Here is a 13,367-nt window from a genome sequence, read left to right on the forward strand (position 1 = left end):
CTAGGAGATACGGACTTGTGGGACACGCTCACGCTGTGGATCACTGTTATATTATTTCATGTCGGAATTCAGCTTGGAGCAGAACTAATTCCAGTGTATGTAACCTCAAGCATCCAGTTGGGTTAAGCAGTAGTGCTTGGCGTCACTGATTCTGCCACTGAGTTTGGTTAATACAAAGTGTTTGTTTTGGCAGGTGATACTTCATGCCCCCCTTTTTGCAGAGTGTGAAGGTTTTTGTTGTTTCTTTTTCCTGCTGCTGCTCCCCATGGGTCTAATACCACATTCTTCTGTGGTGACTCTCCAATACATTTTTATTTATTCTGCAGCTCTATTTCAGTGAAGAAATAAATAGTCTGCTCTAATTTTTTGGCTTCTATGTTCCTTCTTGCACTTTTCTGCTCTGAACGTAGGACTCAAAAGTTCTCACTTGTAAAGCTCCTCAGGGGCATGGGTCAATAGCTGTGTGGGTCAGGAAAAGATCACAGTCGACAGCTCTCTATAACTGGATTCCGCTGTTGTGGGGAGCGGGATTTTTGTTTCCCATGGCAGGCATGGGGATAAGCCGCTGACAAACGCTGTGGGCCTTGCTGGTCTTAGCAGAGAAGAAAGTCTCCCGAGTAGGGTTTTCCAACACTGACAGGTTATATTCTAGTGGTATATTTAGAACTGGATAGCAAATAAAGTATTGAGTGGAGGGTAGAGAGAAGGTCTGTTATGCTTGTGGTCCTGTAAGTCAAAATGAAAGTAAGCCTTGCTGGATAAGAAGTGAAAAACAGGACTGCCAATTTTGCTTAAATTACAACTTTTGAAAATACACATTCTCAGTGCCTCATTTAATGCTGTCAGTAATTAATGATGAGCCATAAAGGGTCACAAAGATGCAGCGGGGCTCACGCCCTGCAGAATGGCTGCCTGCCTGGGAGCCGCTACATGCTGGGTGTCTGCAGGCCTGGCCCACAGGATGAACCATAGAAGGAAGCTCTGGCAATGCGCATGGACAAAATCTCAATCCCCTTGGTGACTAAAGGCTATCAGGCTCCTTCTTCCTTCACCTCGGTTTCTATATTGGCCACTTGAGGATAGTCATAGTGGCATGCTTTGCAGGAGGGTCACAGGAGGGCCCTTGTTCCCACAGCCTGCTGGAAAGCTGAAGTACTGTTCAAGTGCTAAAGAAATTTACTCCCTGGGAAAGCGTATCCTGTGCGCTCCCTGATTGCATCTTCCCAGCCTGAAAACTTTTCAAGCTGTCTATCTAAACAGTTCCCATATGATAATGCCTCACTGCCCCAGGCTTCTGCTTTTGCTTGTCTTCAGCTTCCCTTCTGCTGACCCCTGAGTGGCAGCAGCAAAACAACCTGTGAACACCCAGAGCTTTGTGTGCTTTCAAAGCCAGGCTTGATGTTTTCAACATATTCTCTCATTTTCTGCGTGCAGACTACTGTCTAACATTTCTGGAAAAGCAGCCTGTGACTCCAGCCAATTTCTATGGCATTTTAAAGCCACACATATGTTTAATATATCTACTACTTCCTTCCCTAGGGCTTCATGCTTCTCTTGCCATTCATCTTTTCATGCTATATACATAGAATGAGTTATCTACGGCATCACTATTGTAATGTACGGCACTTCCCAACATCTACATGGCAAATCCATTAAAAACTCTAACAGCTTCTGACTGACTCCACCAGTGTGAATGCTCTACCTGGTGGGAAACAACCAGAAAAAGTACTTTTCCCATTCAGAATTTTATGAAAAGGCTATAGAAGCAGATGTCCTTTCTCAGTTATTTTTCTGACTCTGGGAAGAGGTATGAGTCAGTGCAACTAGGGGGGCTGGCTTAATCTGAAGCAAATGGAAAGAAATGCTGGTTGAAACAGCCGTCCCTTCAGACGTGGTGAGCGGCCGTGTAGCTTTGTCACGGATGTGAAGCTGACCCTCCCCACTGAGAGCTGGCTGCAAAGAGCACAGAAGTAAGTGACAGACCTCCTCTCAGACTGACAAGGCTCCAGACAAAGCCGCAGCTCACTTGCCCCCAGCAGCCTCACATTATTTCCCCTACGCTCCTGTTCACCACAGTGTAGGAGCCCCTGCCAGGGGTGTGCTAACAATGTGTAAACCTTCAGTCAACAGCAGGTAGCAACAGCACTGTAACCACGGTTCAGCTGAACCCTGAAGCACTTTGTACATTCTCCCAGTTCTAGACAGGGTTCATTTCTATTATACTTACGTATTTGAGTGCTGTAAATGTAAAGGTGCAAGGGTGGCATGCAGATATATGCAGAAAAATAATGTCTGCTCGGGAAATACAGACTTAACTTCTTTCCACTGTTCTTCTGTTAAGCCAAAATAGGTGAATGTACCCACTTCTATGACTGAGGCTAGCTATGTAAAGTCACACGCTTTACTCTTTTAAGCTGCATGAAAATGGCTTTGTATAACAAGTCTCTGAAGTAGTCAAAGCTGAGAGCATCCAAAAAAATCAGGCTATCAAATGGTTTCTAGGATAGCAGGAACCTCTTCAGAGTAGCTGTCCTTTGCTACATCACTGCTGCAAGGTCAACTCATCTCGATCTCATGCCCTGAACCATTGCTGTTTACTGGCAATGTCAGTAAACAGTAGTGGAGGAGCTGGAGATAAGAAATAGAGATTGGAAGAAGCAATACATGAGAATGTTGAAAAGACAGCTGTAAGCACAAAAAGACAACTGTAAAGTACAAAACAGAAGAGTTTGTACACAGGAATCAAGGAACAGGTATTAGGACAGGCAAGAAAAGAGGAAAGGGTGACAGCTGAGGGGAAGTTAAGGAAAAAGTATATGCCAAGCAAGAGGTAAGCGGGGAATGCAGACACTGAGAAGTATGGAATCAATTTGGGGAAGGGTGAACTTAGAATTTCTGAAAAGAATTAGGGTCAGCAGTCTGGGAGATGTCAGTGCGTTTAGTGACTCTGTGGGGAACTGCAGACTGATCAAAGCACTGCCATGCTTTGCAGTAAGCAGGCAAAGCATGCCTCAGACTCCACTAGGAAGCTCTTCTGTTGCTTTTGCCAGTGACTACTGGAGACAGAAGCGGGCAGGATGGCTATCTTACCAAGGCAAGCACTGCAGGAGGTGGTTGAGCGCAGCTTAGAGAGAAAGCTGTGCTGCACATATAAATCTTGAATCCTGGCATTCCTTCCCCAGCAATCAAACTGCAGGCTATATTTAGCCCAACCTAAGCAGAAACAAAGAACAGCAGGAGTAGGCTTAGCTCAAACAGCTGCCACCAGCTGCTCAGAGGGGATGCAGGTAGGGCCAATGTCAGATGTAGTTAAATGAGACGGAACGGGGAACACAGCTATGCTTGAGTGAACAACGCTGGCTTTTGGTTAGAATTTCTAGGTTTTATTATTTCATGGTTAGCCAGAAAGGAGATCGAAAACCCACCTCATAAATAAATAAGAATGTCAAGCAAAGCAGAGTATGAATGCTTCTTAGGCCAAGGGCAAGGCTACAGTGAAGAACAGAGAGAGAAGCACAGGAAAGGGAGGAGGCAACAGGTACAAGCAAACCATCTTGCCCACTACAGCAAATGTGTCTGTGTCTAGCCCAGGTTGCTGGTGTTAGAACTGAAGAGCATGGAGAAGAAGCAACAACTGCAGCTTTGAGAAAGTCCATGACAGACTGGCTGATGAACAGCTGCTGACTAAATGTTCGTATCTGTGTGGTATCGCTAGTGTGGCTTCTCCAAGAAACACAGTAGGGGTGCTCGTGGTTATTTCTGATCCCAGTAGAGCCCTCTGCTTGGTTAACGTACCCCCTGCCCAGCCCCCAACCCAGATGCACTGAGGCTACTCCAAAAGCAGCTCCTGTCCTTGTCAGCATGGCTAGGACTACACGTTCATGGATGACAGTGGCCTATGTGTTTGATCCAGAAACCCCGAGCTCACCCCCCAATACAGGCATCAGTGTCATCCACTGAATGGTAGGGTAGAAAGGTCATGGTATTGCAACTAGTTGTTTGCAGTACTACCTGCTTCCAAAGATGTGTTTGTGTGCTCGACAGTGAGAAACCATCCCAAAATCTCAGCCAGTGTGAGCTAGTTACTGGTACGTTTCTACTAGCAGGTACACACAAAGAACTGCTTTCAGCAAACGTGCCTTTGAATAAGCTATGTAAAATCAGAAGTAGTAAGAAGTGGGATTGTTTAATGAGTATTTTACCAATGAGAAGTACTAGGGGACATTTAATACCTTGGGCATTAAACTTGAGCACTGAAGAATCACTTATGCATCTGGTTGCTACTGCCATTCTTAAGAATAAACAAAAAAAAAAAGGCATTCCATCTACTTTATCAGTGAATAAAAAAAAAGTAAATCCATAAATTCCCTTTCCACTCACTTTCCTGTACTTCAGATGCACCTTTATTACAATAATCCTCCTGGGATACATCAGTTGGTATAGCATGAACTTCAAAGCTTTTGTGGTAGTTTTCCTTGCCTTATGAGCAGAGCTGCAAGCTCACTGACTAATCGCTCCTTAATAGCTCATGTTTCCTTCTCAAAAGTCCCTGAAATGAAACTGGTGAGGGAAAACTGCTGCAGGGATTTGCGAAGTAGAACATTACTCTGAAATGGGCTTCTTTCCCAGTAACCCATACAGTTTTTTGAGAAAAGGCAAGGCTGAATTCAGTTCAGGCACCGCAGTTGGAAGTGATCCTCAGAGGTGAATTTCAAATATACTCCCAGATAATGAAAACAAAATAAAGATTTGTTTTAGGTGCCTCTCACTTGGCTGTTGCTCACAGTTCTGTAGGAACTTCTAAATCTAGGTATCTTTCTTCAGGTATGTTCACCCATCCTGGGTTAGACAAGGAACATAGGGTAAGCCAAGACAGAAATCTGCTTGTTCACAACACTTCCAACTGACACTAGAAAGACTGAGGCTGGTGAAACCTTCATTTCTGTGACGGGACTGGCTTTTTGCAGAGTGCTATTTGCTGATGCCACTTTATCAATCACCCCTTTCTACAAATGCAAAGAACTGAGCCTTTATTGCATCTAAAGGTGCCAGCAGCCCTGTGTCTTAGACACCTTATTCCACAAGAGAAGGGTTTCTGTAGCTGCAGATAAGCAGGCATGTATTTACCAGGGAGCTGGTGGAGGTTTTAGTATTTTCCATCCTGCTCAAGCAGCAGTGGAAGCCATATGTATTTCCATGTCACATAGCAGAGCTGCAGCTGCACAGACTGCCCAGACAGACGAGAAGTGCATCTGCCCGTGGCTGAGCGCACCTCACCATTCATGTGAACGCACGAACTTGAAGTGTTTAGCCTGGCACATACTGAGCAAAAAATCAAGTTGGACAGCACATGCCACAGCTGGACATTCTCTCTTTTTTGGCCAACATATAAGGGCTTCTAAGCAGAGGTATTTTGAGCATTCACAGTCAACTGAGTTATGAGTTGGAAAAGCATCAGCCATGCCGCTATCCAGTACATGCCCTTCTTTTCTTTCCTAGTTAATACATTTTCACTCCTCTGCAGCTTTCTGGGCACATACTGTACCTTGTGATGACATGGGAGAACAAGGCCTTTAAGTCTTCATTAATTGTTACCTCTATATTTTGAAAAGGAGCTATTTAGGAAATTCTAGCATTTGTTACCATAGGAATGAAGCTGTAGGATTCAACAGAAGAACGATTTAAATAGCGCTGTTTAAGTAATTCACATCAGTTTTAATTCTCCGTTCCCTCCAAGCTCCTCTTGGACATAAAGAAAAGAACTTAAAAAGCTCTTTTCCCCCTCAGTGCCACTTGATTCTATCCCAAATGAGGAGGAGGTACCCTGTTATCTATAGCAGGGCTAAGCAATGCCCCTTCCCACCCGCAGAGCTCCGCTCCTATTCCCGAGTGAAGCAGCAGCAAAGTGCTCCTTGGCTCAGACAGAGGTCCTCATCTGTTCTTTTCAGCTCATTTAAAGCAACGTTTATGCAACATTTATACAGTAAAAACAGTCAGAATGAAGCATCCAGTCCCCTGGATAAGAGTGGGTTGAGCTGGAATGCTTCTACCTGGTAAACTTGCCCAGGAGAAACCCAACCTGATTCAGAGCTTAGTGTAATTCCGATCTGACTGCTTTAATAGAGCACTCTTAGTTGCCCTTCTGAGTTGGTTTGCTCCTCTGTTTCTATTTGAAAGGTTTAGGTCTACATTAAATACAAAAGCAGGATGGCTGAGTTGATCAGTTAGTTCTGCTGGCCTTCTGCTGACAGCGGGGAGGCAACGAAAAGGAGGAGAACAGTAAACGCTGACACTCGGACTTGCTGTTCTCTGGTTTGTTTTCAGAACCTTTGAACTATGGAAACTTGATAAGAAACAAGAAAGTAGAGAAAAGGTTTATTTTCCTTGGCTTTAACTTCAGGATTCATTCTTTGGGATGCTCTCACTCCTCTGACTTGTGAACAGCATTCTGGTTGGGAACATTGGGTTAGCAGCTCCCTCCCGGGTGAGAGAGTTGGATTAATCAGAAGGGAGTACTCAGCAGAACAAGGAGCCTTGCACCTTATTAAACAGATGTGTAGCATTAATAACAAGATCAGGATGTTGACTGCCTCTCAGTATGGGTAACAACTAAATTGACTTTCGTGGTGCATGAAGGAGAGTTATACTTCTCCGTGTGTCCCATCCCAGCACAATACTTCTTTCATCATAACTGCTTTGATTCACTGATCCAAAGTCCTACTCAGGAACTGGGAAAGGAATTACAGTATGTGTCTGTAACTTCACAGATGCTGTGAAGTGGTGAAGCCACTTACAGATTAAGGACCGAATGCCTGGCTCTTCCTCAGCAAGCAAAGATGAGCCAAGAAAGCAGGCCAGCAACCATATTTTGGCATGACTATCTGGCAATTACAGTGACCTTATTTATCATCCAGTGTCTCCTTTTCATCAGTCTTCTTTTCATCATACATATCTAGTCTGGTCCAGTGTCCCGTCTTGCATTCTTGCTTCTAGAGTCTGGCTTATCTTTCAGTTGTCTGGCCAAGCCCACGCTAGTAACCTACGGCCACAGGACACTGTCTCTACAATGCATTACAAACTACTGTCACTGATAGGAAATTACATGGGGACTCTAAAAAAAGACATTAATACAGTAGGATACTTAACCTCCAAACCCAGCTATCTGGAGACTACTTAGTGTCCAGCTCTGCTTTCAACAAAGGTCTAACAGATTCCATGTTGCTACTGTTGGCTACAACCAAATAGGTACTTTCAGACACCACCACTGCCAACCCCCCACTTAGTGCTCTGGAATCGGCTGAGTTGTCGAAACTGGATCCTTTTATGGGAACGTACAAGAGAGTTTTTCACAAGCAAGATGGAAATTCTGGGATGCAGTTGCTGCTCTGTAGGGGTGGCTGATAACGCTCCAGAGCATCCCCGCCCCCGTAAATTCACCTTTGTTGTGCTGCCCACATATTTGTGCCTTCATTTCCACACAGCTTCACATGCGTGGTCACAATCAAAAAGAAGGGACCTTAGTCATATTTTATGTAATACCTCTCTGCATCTCAAAGGGAAAGAGGAAAAAAAAAAAAAAGAGAAAGGAAAGAAAGAGAAAGAGAAGAGGGACTCTGAAACTAGGATGTTTAGTAGATTTGCATTAAAAACAATCTCCCACTCAGTTCCAGGACTACATGAAAACATTTCTAACATAAAATCATAGTTTAGTGAAATCTATTAAAAAAAAAAAAAAAAGGATACAACAGATAAAAATGAAAGTTTTTTGTTGATCTTTTGCTGGTGAGGCATTTTAACCTAATTGGCAGCTTTGCATTTTTAAACATAAGCTCTCAGATGACTGGGGTTATCAGAGCACAGGTCTTACGAGGAATGGCTGAGGGAACTGGGATTTAGTCTGGAGAACAGGAGGCTCAGGGGAGACCTCATCGCTCTCTAAAAGGAGGTTGTGACAAAGTGGGGGTTGGCCTCTTCTCCATAGTAACAGCAACTGGACAAGAGGGAATGGCCTCAAGTTGCACCAGGAGAGGTTCAGGTTGGATATTAGAAACAATTTCTTCTCACAGAGAGTGGTGCTGATTGGAACAGGCTGCCCAGGGAAGTGGTGGAGTCACCGTCCCTGGAGGTGTTCAAGAAACACACAGATGGATGTTGTATTAAGGGACATGGTTTAGTGGGCAATATTGACGGTAGGTAGACAGTTGAGCTGGATGACCTCAATGCTTTTTTCCAACCTTAATGATTCTCTGATTCTATGATCAGGGTGTGGGGACATGTTTAGTGTTCCAGTTTTCCTGGAAACGTTTCAAGGTCCCCTTGCATTGTTTTGCACCCATCCAAAAGACCACTGAACCACTGAACCCATCAACCAAGTACAAGCTGAACCAAAAGAACCACTAAAGTTACTTGCAAAACCTGGGAGGGAGCACCAAAATACAGCAGCAGATTTATTAAAGCGTTTCCAGTTCATAAAGTATGTGGGAACAAGGTGTGGCAGGGGTGAGGGCAACCGGAGAGAAGGCACGGTTCAAACGTATCCCAGTGTATTAACAGCATTCCCTCAGGTATTTTATTCAAACGGGTAGAATTTAATCTGTGCTGGCTTTGTGTAAGTGGTGTAATCTCTAATGACCTCCGCCTCATATACGCCTTTTTTCCTGAAGGCTGACAGAACTCCTTCACTGATAGCGTTCTGCTAAAAGACCTTCGGGGTAAACATACTTTCATAAACTGCTTCCCAAGGTAACTAAACCATAATAGCAGCTTGTGGCACACAGCCTCGACACTTCCAACATAAAAGTGACCTTGGGGAAATGGAGCTGGCTGACGGCAGTTGGGAGTCAGCCTAATGCTCTTAAAAGTAGGTCCTACTCCTGGCTTCTCTCGTGCAGGTTTCTCTAATATAAGCAACACCTTACAATTCCCAAGCTGGCACAGGAGCATGAGGGGCCTGAATCTTCCTGTTTCTTCATCCTTGTGGTGCAAGGACACGTGAGAGTGGTCCTTGAGCTGCCAAGTTAATGCAACACCATCGAACTGCCTGAGGAAGCATGCAACCCTAGCAATGCGCTCATTTATCTCACCAAGGGAAAGGCTGTCTACACAAAAGGATTTGTAACATTTATGCCTCCCCCTTGTGTTTCTACAACACGAGCTCTCCAGGCTTCGCTTCTTTCTCAAAAGGTCTCTCTCAAAGCAAACTTAACACATCACATTTCTTGATTTCTTGGCAAACACGAAAATCCAAGAGAACGCTGAAAATAAGGATCCTTTGAGGTGCCGAACTGAAAATGCTCCACTGAAATCAACACAAATTACAGCAATAAACACCTATCAGAAGCCATCTGACACTTAGCAGAGAATCTGATCTTGGAAAGACTGCAATATAAATTATGTAAATAAGAAACATAATACAATAGCTTAACCTAGCACAGGTTCTGAAGGCACAACCTGAATAATACTAATTCCCTCCGTTCCCCTGGAAAAGAGGAATCCTGCCTTCATGAGAAGTAGGATGGAGTCGGGGTGTGAAGTTTTCGGTTTTCTATCTTAGAGCGATAAAAGTACTTTAATCTTGGAGAACCCGGAGACAGCAGTGTGGAAGGCAAGGGACAGAAGCCCTGGCCTTATCCTGTCCTCTCTGACAAGACTAAGTTCACAGCTGTCCTATTGCACAAAGAGTTTGTACGGTGCCGTGCAGAGGGAGCAAAAAGTTACCTGCTGACAAGCAGAAGTAAAAGCAAACAGCAGACGTACCTGACTTGCCCACGCCGGCTCGACCAAAGATCGCCAGCTTCACTTCTGCGCTCTTAGCCATGCTGGAGGAACGGAGTGTCAACAAATTCACTTGGCGATCAAAAGTGAAGCAGAAGCAGCGTTCCCAGGTCCTGTCTTCGGCTTCACCGTGTCATCGTGACGTCAGTGCAGAGCCTGGGGATGAACACCACGAGGATGGAGCTGCAAGGAGCCGGGCGCTTCCTCACCACTCCCCCGTGTGATTTATAAGTCATGCCAACGGTGCTGCGCTCCAGCCTTAAGCACTGCAGCAACACCACTGACACATTTGGCACCCTTGAGTAAAACCTACCTTAAGCTTCCCAGCTCTTCCAGCTCTCGCTGTTTGTTTCATGCTGGCACTGTAATGCTGACAAAGGTACCAATTCAACCCCAAGTACCCACCGCAGGGCTCCAGGTAGGGCTCCTTACTCTTTTTGCCTCTGCGGGCTGCAATTGTTTGTACCTGCCCTAACTCTGATAACTCAGTGCTTTATTTAAAAGCTACAGCCATTCACTAGCAATGCCTGCAGACAGCTGATCTGTCCTCGAGCCCTCAAATTCCAGAAAGGTTTCGATTACTCAGCAGCAGTTGTTTAAAGCCTCTGAGCACTCCTACCTTGTCCCTTCTCCTAAACAAATCCGCACCCGGTGCTCCGTCTTTGAGCTGCCTCAGCTCACACACGTACGTTCGGCAAAGCAACGGGGTTCGAGAGAGGATGCCAGATACCTGGCAACACGCTTCCAGCAGGCCCATGGGAACCAATGGCTTTGCTGCGTGACCTTGAGCAAGTCACCTGCTCCTTCCTCGCCGCCTTCATTTCTCAGAGCGGGGCAGTGATGCACTTAACGCTGCCCGTCCTTGTAAAGCGCTCTCGGACATCGGGCAAAACACGGCCACGGCGACCCTCAGCCCCGAGCAAAACCTCGAGCGCTCGGGCTGCCTTTACAGCCGCGGAGAACTTTACCGTTACGAAGGTTGGTCGCTGCGCTACAATGCCCACGTTAGCTGTCAATTCTTACAGCGGCAAACTTACTATTACCTGCTCCGAAGCAAGGCACAGCCGAGCGCCCGTCACCCACCGGGGCGGTGGGAGAGGGACACGGGGCTCTTTCTCCCCCGAGCGCTCCCGCTCGCCGCTCCGGGACCCGCAGCTGCCGGGCTGCGCTGCGGCACGTCTCCCCGCGTCCCGCCGACGGCTGTAGCGGCTAAACGATCACGCACCGCTTCACCACCTCCCGCCTGAGACTACGGGGTGCTCCGCTCCCCGCCGCGGTCCCGGCAGGTGCCGCCCAGCCCGGCCCCGCCGCTCCCCCAGCTCCGCGCGCCCCACGCCGCAGCCGCCCACTCGGCGCTCACCTCCTCGCGGTGCCGGGCTGCGCCGTGGCGCTCAGAGAGGGAGGAGCGGCCCGGCCCGGCCCCGGGCGCTCCCGCCGGAGGCAGCGGCGCGGCCGCACAATGCGGACACCCCGCCCGCCCGGCGGCGGCGGCGGCGACGGCGGCGGCTCCCGCGGCGCCCTCCGCCCGCGGCGCTGCAGCGCCCCCTGCCGGCCACACGGTGCCTCTGCGGGAGCGTCTCCAGTGCTGTCTTTGCCTTCCCTCTTGCTCGCTCACCAGTACCTCCCTGCACCCTGTGTAGTTGTGTAAACCCACGCAGTCTCTCCCAGTCCTTCCAACAAAACAGCAAAGTGACAGTGAGGCCGTTTCCCTAAACCTCGTTCTGTCAGCGCCGGCTCTTCATATGGAGCTCTTCCTCCATGAGCTCCAGCCTGCGCCATGGCAAAGAGAAGCACTGTTATTTCAATTTGCAAATGGGGAAAATGAAGCATGTAATTGCATCAGTCCACTCGAGAGGTCAGAGCCAGGGATAAAGCTCTGAAGCAACAGGACAAAATTTACCGGACAATTCTTGCTTCCACGTTTATTAAACTATGCAGCGATGTAAAGACACGTGAATACCACATGTGAAACAGAGCTCAGAAGCTCTTAAAGTTCAGTGGATGTTCCTCCCATGTTTCTGTTCCAGCCCAAATCTGAATGAGACACGAGGTGACTAAAAGAAATAGTTCTCTCCCCTCTGTCCCTCTTGATGCAAAGTTAAATAAAAGTTAGATTGGAAAAAATGACTCGTGATGCACTGCACACGAGCACAGGCAGCATTTAGGAGGCATCGGCCCTGAGGAGAAATGAGCACCTTCCATTCCCCACATGCTGTGCCAGCTGCGGGCACTCAGGAGCAGATCCTAAAATAGTTGTACTACATATCGTTCAAAAGCAAAAAAAAAAAAAAAAAAAAATTAGAAGGCAGATGTGAAAGCAGTAGTGTGGTTTATGCTTTACTTGTTAAAAATAAATGCTGAAGCTTTAAGCCTTCATTCTTTGTTTGGTTTACATAATTTAGAGGGATTAGATTTTTCCATCCTCCTAAGAGAGCAACTGGTGAGTGTCTATTTTGCATCTGGGGAAATGTGTGCTAGTCTGGAGGCCTGACATTTGTTTTGTGTCTATGGAATTCACCCTGCATGGGGCTGTCAAATTAAATACGATAACAGGCTTTTCCAAAGCAGTAGATAATTTACCGGTCATTAAAAATCCCAGTCGCCATGCAATCTGCTTGAGATGAAGTCTCCTGGTGCCAGGGCATAAGAATTCAGTAAACACCAATCCTGGATACAGGCAAAGGTTATGGACTGTTGAGACGCACAGGGCTGGTCCAGGACCACATTTGTTGCTGTTTGCTTCCTCTGGCCTCACACATAATGTTGATGGGTTTGGGTGTGCTTTCTTTCCCTTCCTAAAATGAGCTTTGAAATTCATTGGTTTTAGTTTTGTAGACCAAGGAGCTTGGTCTTTTGCCATGCTTTGCCACGCATACATACTTGGCCATAAGCAGGTTTGCCTGCAGCTGCGTTTTCTCAATGGCTTTGCCACTTGTGCTGATCCTGAAACATGCTTCTGGGTGTGGTCTTTGCATGGAGAATGAGACACAGAATCGCAGAATTATAGAATCATACAATCACAGAATCGTTTGAGTTGGAAGGGGCCTTTGAAGGTCCAACCCCCCTGCAGTGAACAGGGACACCCACAGGTAGATCAGGTTGCTCAGAACCCCTCCAGCCTAACCTTGAGTGTTCCCAGCGATGGGGCATCCACCACCTCTCTGGGCAACCTGCTCCCACCTCCCTTGTGAAGACCATCACATTAGCTTCCTGCAGGGTGGTAGACAGGACTGCTGTGATATTACTGGCACGACAACCAGCATGTGAAGTTGATGTGTAAACAGGAAATGAATGGTGGTATTTTTCTACCAGTCTGGAGATTCTGTAGTCGGTGACAGCGTTGCAGGTTTCAACAACTCTTGAAAGAAGATTTGGGAGTGAAGTTTGATGGGACTCGTAAGAAAGGAAGAGATGACAAAGATCTGATTTCACAAAGGCATCTAGGAGTTTGAGTTTTATAAAAAACAGTGTCACTTCATTCTCTGATCGCCTTTGGTCATCTGAACCCAGATGTTTGCAAACTGTAGAGCAGATGACACCAATGTCGGCATGGGTGAGGAGACAGGCTCTCCTGGTCTGCAGGTAAGGTTCCT

General features: G+C 46.7%; 1 protein-coding gene across 3 annotated transcripts in view; it reads right to left on the minus strand.

The window, feature by feature from the left end:
- RERG (RAS like estrogen regulated growth inhibitor) overlaps positions 1 to 11,167 on the minus strand; it is a 107,156-nt gene extending 95,989 nt beyond the window's left edge. For 2 of the 3 annotated variants that reach the window (XM_046904998.1, XM_416404.8), the window contains exons 1-2: positions 11,135 to 11,167; positions 9,757 to 9,930 (exon numbers count right to left, since the gene is read on the minus strand). In XM_046904998.1, coding sequence (XP_046760954.1) covers positions 9,757 to 9,817 — 61 coding nt within the window. In that variant the 5' untranslated portion in view covers positions 9,818 to 9,930; positions 11,135 to 11,167. Of the gene's footprint in view, positions 1 to 9,756; positions 9,931 to 10,817 lie in introns of all 3 variants that reach the window. The other variant, XM_004937961.5, reaches the window with a different exon arrangement.
- Between the last annotated feature and the right edge of the window lie 2,200 nt (positions 11,168 to 13,367).

This window comes from Gallus gallus, chromosome 1, assembly GCF_016699485.2.
Source record: "Gallus gallus isolate bGalGal1 chromosome 1, bGalGal1.mat.broiler.GRCg7b, whole genome shotgun sequence".
Classification (NCBI taxonomy): Eukaryota; Metazoa; Chordata; class Aves; order Galliformes; family Phasianidae; genus Gallus; species Gallus gallus.